This window comes from Bison bison, unplaced genomic scaffold (assembly GCF_000754665.1).
Source record: "Bison bison bison isolate TAMUID 2011002044 unplaced genomic scaffold, Bison_UMD1.0 scf7180017864304, whole genome shotgun sequence".
Taxonomy (NCBI): Eukaryota; Metazoa; Chordata; class Mammalia; order Artiodactyla; family Bovidae; genus Bison; species Bison bison.
The window spans coordinates 16,206,705-16,215,730 of record NW_011494876.1 but is presented as its reverse complement, the minus strand read 5'-3'; the positions used below and the strand labels follow the sequence as shown (position 1 = coordinate 16,215,730).

Genomic DNA, 9,026 nt, shown 5'->3' with positions numbered 1-9,026 from the left:
GGGGGGGCGGGGAGGGGTGCTGTGCCAGGTGGCTTTTGGGGATCTTAGTTCCCCAACCAGGGATTGAACCTGGGCCACTGCAGTGAAAGTCCTAACCACTGGACTGTCAGGGAATTCCTGAAAATGGGGCTTCTAGGTGGACCATAATAGCTCCTGATTTTTATTTTCAGGGGTACATATCCCACAAAAATTTGGTAGAGTTTAATTTGCCTGTGATACCTTTGGCAGGGCTACCAGGCAACCTAAGCTGCTTTCAGTCTCATTTCCAGACCAATGGCCTCCTGTGTTCTGTGGCCACAAGCAATGGCAGCAGCCCTCTGTAAGGGCAAGAAAGTGAGACTTGGGCCCTGCCTCAGGCTGCCCTGGACTGTGCGCCCTCTGTGGATCTCTCGGGGTTATCTGTTCACCCCTCTGCTAGCCTCCACTGCCTTCCCTGCTGGTTTTCTTTGCTTATGCCAAGGTGGCAAGGGGAAATGGAACCCAGCCCTTCCCAAACAAGCTACAGGCGGCTGTGCAGCAGTTACTCTCAGGCTTGTAGAGCAGAGCAGTCTGCATTTGGAAATGTTTTATTGCTCTAAGTTGAAAAGTTTAATCATTTTACTTCAAAGCTGAGACCCTGTTGAGAAAACTCCACCAACATTTATGACTGTGGCCTTCTCATTGAAGTTTCCTTCCAACTTTAGAATGCCAAGGCAGGACCCTCTCTATTCCTTAATTCTGCTGTGTTATGAAATCCTGTATTTCTTTAGAAGTATTTTATTTTGTTTAAAGTCAAAAGGCCAGAGTGACTCAGTGTTACATGAGCTGGGTGTTTTTGTAGAATAAGCAGTACATTTAATACCTAACAAGGCTGGGCTAATTAAAATTACACTGCCTGTCTCTAGTAATCATCAGGAAAGGATATTATATTTCTTATTTTATTCCTAAGGGTTTTTTTTTTTTTTAAAAACAAACTATTGTGTTCCTGCCAAATTTGGTGAGCATGACACAGCCCAGCACATCCCTGAAGCAACATTTTTGGTTCTTTGGATGCTGATAGAGATGTATGTAGCTATATAGGGGCGGATGTGGTGGGAGGTCTATTGGCCCAGGGCCCACCTAGGGGCTCCTCTCTCTATACAACCCCAGCTACAGTCTGAGGATGGAAAAGAAGCCACTCGCAGCACCTGTCTCGACAGTCAAGTATCAATTTAAACATCACCTACAGAGAGCCCTCTGAAGGGGCCTGCCCTCCTCATTGCCCATTCCCTTAGCCTGTTTTCATTTCTCTCAGGTAGTTCCATCTGAAATGATACTTTAAATCTGTATTTTTGCCCACCTTGCATAGTGGAATATAAACTCCAGAAGCAAGAACAGCAGCTGTAAAAAATAAAAGAACAGCATCCATCTCATCCCTACTGTATTCTCAGCATCCAGGAGCGGTGTGTCACTAGGAGACGCCTGACAAATATGTGCTGAGGGCAGGGCCAGCTTGCTTTTCAAACAGCTCCTGGCAGCCTGTCCTGAAAGTTGGGTCTCTCCAGTAGCCTTCTGCAACTTCCCTTTTTGTCTCAGATGTTCCAAAGGGCTCCTGACGACAGGTCTCCTATAAGATACCCATTCCTTTCTCCCAGGCCAGCTCCCACCCAAAGTACCCAGAAAACCACAGCCTTTTTGCCCTCAAAAAAGATAGCTGCTTCCTACAAGAGCTGATTAGGTTTTAAAATTATTTTTCATGCCAGGCCTTAGGCCAAAACTCTTCATCAAATCAGGCATTTTCCAGCTGGCCTAGCACAGAAAGTCCTTCCCCACTAGGGCTGCAATCCATTGTCAGTAGATTTCCTGAGTAAAACTTTGTTCCCTCTATAAATATTTAGCAGGAACCTAAAATATTAATGTTCTCCCACGTACCCCAGGGAGAAAGCAAATTACCAGAGGCTCAGATTGTCACCGGATGACAGCCTTTTCAATAATGACCCACAAGCAGGTTCGGTGGCCTCTCGAGTTCCCCTTTCTGGTTCACTGGCCTTCTCTGCCGTATCAAACATCTTGTGCCTCGGTTAAGAGGAGGCTCCCTCTGGTAGCGGGTGAGCCCCTGGCCCGTCATTCAGGAGGAGGGAATCCTTTTCACCAATTTCTTTGACCATTAACAGCTCACGGCTTCTCCTGTGGCAGGATGGTGCTGCCTTACCAGCACATTCCAGGATGCCAAGGTGAGAGGCACAGATCCCCCAGGTGGTCTGTCTCCATCCTCCTGGTCTCCTGACCCCCTTGGAGTCTTCCCTGGGCTTGGAAATGCAGGGTCCAGCAGAATGTTAAGGAGGCAGGGCAGGTGGGCCAAGAGGTGGCTCCCCGACTCCCCTGGTGAGGGGAGCAGGGGGCGGGCAGCCCTGAGACTCAGAGATGAGAAGGTAGGCTTGTGTGCCTGATTATGCTGGCTGGAGCCACACTGAGGCAGACGCCTACTGACCATCAGCGCCCCCAGAGCTTACCTGGCAAGAATTCAGGCTCTAGTCTCAATCTCTGTGGCTAGACAGCCAGGCCCAGGAATGTAGGGAAACACTGAAATCTGGAAGGGGCTGAGGGCGGGGTCACTGTTTCCAGTCCTTGGCCACCCTTGAATCGTCCTCTTGAAAGAACTGCTGCTTTACTCTCAAGCCTCAGCTGTGGCCTCTGCTCCTTGCTGGACCTTCACTTGGCATTTACTCATCTTTCCTCTTTTCTGTCCCTTCTTCTCCTGTCTTTTCCTCCAGTTCCCAGCCTCTCCTTGCTTCTGTAGACCACCTTCTGCCCTAAGGTTTGTTACAAAGTTTACCAGTACACCGACAGAGCTGGTTTCTAGTGATTTTGGCCTCGACCCTGCAGGCAGGATGCAGCCAGAGGACCTGGAAACCCCTCCTTACAGAACTGGATGGGCCCAGCTTCTCACATGCCTTGTGCTGTAAGTTGAACTCGCAGTTGGCGACTAGCCGGTTCCAAAGCTCCTATTTATTCTTGAAGCTGCCTTGTTTCTATTTTGATTCTGCTAATCCAAACTGCAGTTTGGTGTTTCCACGGAAACAATCCAGTGATTGTTTGGCTTGCCAAAATGAACTGCGGGGGAGAGAACCAAATGACGTAAAACATTTTTAGTTTCTCAAATATCAATGTCTCCCCAAGAAGTCTTTGGTCTCAAGTTTTATTAAAATAAATGTTCTAGGCGAATTAAAAAAAAAATCTAGGCTCCTGTTATTCCTCCATCTCAATCCCTAGAGACTGGCTCCCCAACCCTCTGCTCTGAGCAGATGAGCACGCTTCTGCCTGCTGCCCTGAGGCACATGACAGAGGCAGATGTCCCTTGGGCACCTTGGGGAGCCAGGGAGGCAGAGACAAGAGACGGTGTCACCAAGGCAATGACCATGTGGCCATCCCAGCTACTCTGGGAGTGGCATGCCAGAGGCTCAGGGCTCACCTGCTTTACCCAACAGCTGTTTCTACAGTGAGGAAAAGTTCCTCCTTTAAGGAGTCCAGGCTGGATTAGTTCTTTGGTAAATCTGAATTTTCACATAAAGGCTTTGCTAAGCTAGAGGTATACTTGTCTATCCAGCCAGGAGAATCTAAAGCCTCCCTTCTGCCCCACCCCTAACCCAGGCTCAGCCCTCATTCCCAAGTGCCACAGTCCATGTTGCAGGCAGAAAAAAAGTCCTCTCATTTCAGTCTTGTAGGGTTAGCACTGGATCTCTGCTCCCAGCAGACACCCCCTCTGCAAAGCCTCTCCAGGGAGAACTAAGTGCTGAGAAACAGCTCTGTGAGACCTAGAGCTTCTGGCCCTGAGGGTCCAGCACTGCAGGGAAGGGTGAGCCACTGGTGAGGGTCCTACCGAGCCCCCCGTGCCAGCCCTGGGCCTGCTGCAGTTCCCGAAACTGTGAAGGTCACCTCTGGGCAGGTATCTGGTGAGGGATGCCCACGGCTGGCTGGCGGAGGTGAGGGTTTTAAAACAACTCTAATTTCTTCTTTCTGCAGATGTGATTCAGGTCCACTGCAGATAAACTGAGAAGCATAGACAAAAAAGACTAAAACCCTCCTTGTCTTCCTCGGTAACAATGTCACAAACTTGGGATTAACTGCATTTAAAAAATTTTTTTTTGCAAATTTTGGAATAAATTCAGATTTACAGGAAAGGTACAAAGATAGTAAGTTCAAATATATCCTTCACTTAGCTTCTCTTAAAGTTAACCTCTTGCATAACTGTGGTGTACATGTCAAAACTAAGAAACTAACATAAACATATTAAGAACTAAACTTGAGCTTGTATTTGATCTATTTTTCCATGAACGTCCCCTCTCCATTCCAGGACGCAATCCAGGATACCACTGGATTTAGTCACTGTGTCTCCTCAGTGTCTGCTGCTGTGTGACAGATTTTGAGTTTTTCCTTGCTTTCCTGACATTGACAATCTAGGGTACTGGCCAGGCATCCAGAGAATATCCCCCAATCTGGGTTTAAAATGAAGGCCCCATCTCGTTGCATCCTGTCAGGGCTGGGTGAGGGGCACACCTGAGGACAGCATGGGTGGGATGCACCTCCATCACCTGGTTAAGTGGTGTCTGCCAGGCTTGTCCATGCCTCTGCTCTCTTCCCCAGCTCTCTCCCTGGAAAGTGAGTTACTAAGTCCAGCTCACTCTCCATGGGTAGTGATGGGCAGAGACTGGGGAGGATGGGGATTACTATGCCTCACCTCCTCTGTGGGAGACGATCCACATCAATATATATTATTTGGAACTCACTGTTGGGAGACCTGGTGTTCTGAATATCAAGTCGCCTGACATGTATCCATCCAGACAGCCCCTTCTCCCGAATGCGGCAGCCAAGAGGCTGTAAGCATTTCTTCTCACCTGCTCCTGTCCCGCCGGCTCAGGGACTAAAAAGTGAACCTCGACACCACCGTCTGCGAGTGTTTATTATCCACTGCAGGGACTGTCAGGTGGCTTGGGAGGAGCCTCTGGTTAGCCCCTCTGCCCTTCACCCGGCAGTGGAGGCCTGTCCCTTGAAGTGGCCAGAGGCTAGTCCTCAGGGTCAGGCAGGTGCCTGGCTTTGCACCACTAGGAACTAGGTGCCAGGTTTCCACCTGTGGGCGCAGATGAATCTCTAGGCCTGTGGTGGTGACGGGGTGTTGCCGCCAGCCCTGCAGCCTGCCTTATGAAAACACAGCCTTGTGGGGCATCTTCGGCCCCTGGGCCTTCCTCCCCAGCTCCTTGAGTTTTATGTTACAACAAACAGCTCTGCACCAGCCTTGTCGCCCCCATCCTCTCCTATGAGCCAAGCGGGTGAGCAGTTCCCTGACACTCAGCTTCTGGGAGGTATCATACCTTACTCAACAGTTTATTAGGTTTCCTGAAAGAACATCATGGTTTTGAGAGATGGGTCCAAATAATCCCTGATGGTGTCCTTTCTCTCAAGTGGTGGGGCTGGAGCCAGCCCTGCTGAGCGGCTGCCGCCACGCTGACCTCAGAGGGCAGTGGGTCAGCCCCTCCCTGCCCCGGTCCATCTTATCCCAGTACAGTCACTGTCATGGGAACCACCTGTGGCCTCCCGGAGGTCCAGTCCTGGAACGGGATGGATGAGGTTCAGGTATGAAGTGAGTGAGCAGGACCTGTGTTCATCCCTTCCTTCCCCCCTCAGCTGAGGACCCAGATGTCTGATGTGAGTGTATGGTGGGCTGGCCTCACGGGAATGTCCTGCCAGAACAGGAGCTGGATGCTGCCAGCTCCCTGGACACTAGTAGGAGCCCTCTGATCTGGGCAGGGGTGAGGATGGAGGGGCTGAGGCTCTGGCCATGAGGAGGGCATGATGCCAATGCAGGGGACAGGCAGCCATGTGTGTGGTGTGTACAAATGTGGCAGAGGGCCTGGGGCCAAGGTCCCTCTTGAGGCCAGTTCCTCCACTGAGCTGGCCTGGGAGGGGGGGGGGTCCCAGGGGATCAGAAAGCCCACACTGCTTATGGAACTTGTATGTTTTCAGGGGCCCATGGAAAAGAACATCAAGAGACACAGCAGAGGCCCACGACCTGCACCTGCCTTGGGTACTGCGTATATTGAACAGCAATCCAAAAAACAGTCAAGACGTTGGGGGGAAAAAAAGTGAAAAAAGAAACATTTTAAAGCAACAGAGTTAAAAAACAACAACAACCAAAAAACTGAGCTGTCAGCTGAAAAAGGGACACCACTAGAAGTTAAAAGGTCATGGTAATTTGGATTCTGCTAAGCCTTTGAAGTGGCCCCTGGTGACTGTGACTAACCTGCACAGACATCCTAACCTCAGTCTCCTACTGTAAGGAATCAAAGCTGAAGTCAACTGTCCTTACTCAATTTGGTATTTAAAAGAGGTCATCAAATTGTAGTCCTCTTCCAAGTCCAGAACAGTCTCCACGATATTATGGTCATCAAAAGCCTGCCTGAGGCTGCCAGAGTCTGCATCCGGGGCCTTCTGAGGGCTCTCGTCCACCAGCAAGGCCCAGGCTTCCTCCTTGAAAGGCGAATCTTCGCAATGGCCACACACACGGTTCAACTCGTTTTCAAATTCTAGTTTACCAGCCAATTCTTCAATAGTTCGGATGCTTGTATGGTCTTAAAAATAAAAACATTCAGCATTAGAATTCCAGTGGGAGAATTCTGAAGACATTTCGGGCAGAAGTTAAAAACCCAAATGGGTGGCCGTGTCCTGGGAGCGTGCAAAGCCGGTGCTCCTGACCCGGGCTGGCACGCTGTCGCACTGTGATGTGGGCATGGTGCCCCCCTTTCTAGTGCAGGTATTTACTGAGTCCCAAACATCCACTGGTCTCCAAGGAGGGTGTACATGGGAGCATACAGAGATGCGTGTGCTTATTCTGGCTCTTGGGGAACTATTCCCTGACCTGAGGACACAAGACACTGTGTGGGGTCTTTTGAATAAGTAAAATGCTGCCTATTGGGATTTCCCTGTCGGTCCAGTGGTTAAGACTTCATAACCTCCACTGCACGGGGCGTGGGTTCGATCCCTGGTCAGAGAACTAAGATCTAACCTGTTCAGGTGGCACTGGTGATAAAGAACCCACCTACCAGTGTGGGAGAGATAAGACATGTGGATTGGATCCCTGGGTCAGGAATATCCCCTGGAGGAGACCATGGCAATCCACTCCAGTATCCTTGCTTGGAGAAACCCATGGAGAGAGGAGCCTGGCGGGCTATAGGATATGGGGTGCAAAGAGTTGGACATGACCCAAGCGACTGAGCACAGCACTTAGCACAGACAGCCATGGACCACAGCCAGAAGGGAGAAAAATGCTCCCTGTAGATGTTAGGGGCCATGGAAGGAGGTAAGCAGAGGCAGTGATGACTTCTGTTCGCCTACTGGGACCATGGGAGGAGGCTCAGGTCACTAGAGCAATGGCAGGGATCTTGCTTTGTGCCCCAGGGCATGCACCACCCCTCACCAGACTGCCTCCTTTCCTGCCCCATAACCTGGTGACCCTTCAGAGCCAACAGCTTTGGGCTGCTCCCAAGGCTACGTATCTCTTAATTAGGAGCTGTCTGGCCACTGTGCCTTGTGTAAAAATAGGGCGCATGAAGTTCACATACAGAATATACAGATGTGCATATAGCAAAAGTGTCTACGCCAGGATATACCGCACTATGTCGCCTTTGTGGTGGATGGCAGAATTAAAGGGGAGCTTTCGGCTTCTAACTTTTCTTTCAATCTTGTGTTGCCACCACCCACCCGAGCTGGACTACTCCCCCTCTCTTCATCTCTGCCTATGTCCTGTTTCCGTCACAAATAAACTCATCCACCAATAGCGGCTGCAGTCCTTGGCCTCTGGGGATTCACTCTAACTGTACATTTATGAAACATTTATGAAATAACTTGATGGATGTGACTCCTCCAGGCTATCAGCTCCACAAAGGCTCTCTGCATGGAGCCTGCTGTGAACCAAACAAAGCTACCAAGCCGATGGAAGAGACATTAAGTATTTTTTATAAGACACTTGCTGACCTGGGGGCTTGGGTGAAGGATCTATCCTTTCAGGGAGAGGATGGAGCAGCCCTCTGAACTCACCAATCATATCAAGCAGATCCTTTGTGACCTCTTGGCTGGAACCACTGAGTGGGATGCCTGTGTCAACTTTCAAATCCTTCTCTGTATCATTCCTGCAGCCCCCGGGAGAAAAGAAAAAGGCAGAGGATTAGATCCTCTTTCAAGAAAGTATCGGAGGTGAACTCAGTATTAGATAATCTTAAAGGCAAACACTAGTCCTTTAAATTGCCATTTATGTTGTGATTTGAAAACTGGGAACCACTAAGTCAGTGAAGTTGACTAAAAGCATCCTAATGCCCATTAATGTCTGTGAATAAGGGAACAGATATTTGTAATACTGAAACAATTAAATGGCTTCTTCAGTCTCTGCTTCCAGGGCAGCCAAGATAGCAGGAACTGGAAATTTCAGCCCACATGGTCCTCCTTGCTAAGAGATGATGCAAAAATAAACTTAAATTTTAATTAAGCCTTTAAAAGGTACCTAAGACCGGGCAGTTTGCAACCACCTGGGAGAAGACAAGGCCCAGGGAAGACTTAGAGCCCCCAGTGAGTGAAGTTGCTCAGTGGTGCCCGACTCTGTGTGACCCCATGAACTGTAGCCTACCAGGGTCCTCTGTCCGTGGGTTGCCATTTCTATCTCCAGTAGAGTCCCCAAGGGGAGGGAAAATCAGTGTTATGAACCCAGCTTAGGATTTTCAACAATTTTCCCCCCCTCCAGATAGGCGATTCCCCCTAATTGTAGCTGTTAAGCCCATGAGATTGGAATCACCTTAGACTGTCTTTTCTCCAGATCTCCTCATCTCCTGCTGCTCGCCAAAACTGTCTTTCGGGTGCCAAAATGGAGGAACGCATCAGGATGTTTTCCTTGCTGCTCAGAGGTTTTCTTTTGGGGCAGAGCGCCTGGGGCTTTGCATTCACGGGGGCATGGTTTGGTGCAAAAGCCACGTTCTCATTCTCCGGAGCGCCAGGGACCGGAGAGAAGGGAGCCGCAGAGGAGC

The 9,026-nt window shown here is 49.8% G+C and overlaps 1 protein-coding gene across 1 annotated transcript in view; it reads right to left on the bottom strand.

The window, feature by feature from the left end:
• Positions 1-6,018: 6,018 nt before the first annotated feature.
• LOC104997212 (chromosome unknown open reading frame, human C3orf62) overlaps positions 6,019-9,026 on the bottom strand; it is a 3,992-nt gene continuing 984 nt past the window's right edge. The window contains exons 3-5 of the mRNA XM_010851868.1: positions 8,798-9,026; positions 8,050-8,141; positions 6,019-6,584 (exon numbers count right to left, since the gene is read on the bottom strand). The exon at positions 8,798-9,026 is cut by the window's right edge and continues 26 nt beyond it. Of these exons, the coding sequence (XP_010850170.1) occupies positions 6,319-6,584; positions 8,050-8,141; positions 8,798-9,026 (587 nt within the window). The 3' untranslated portion in view covers positions 6,019-6,318. The remainder of the gene's footprint in view (positions 6,585-8,049; positions 8,142-8,797) is intronic.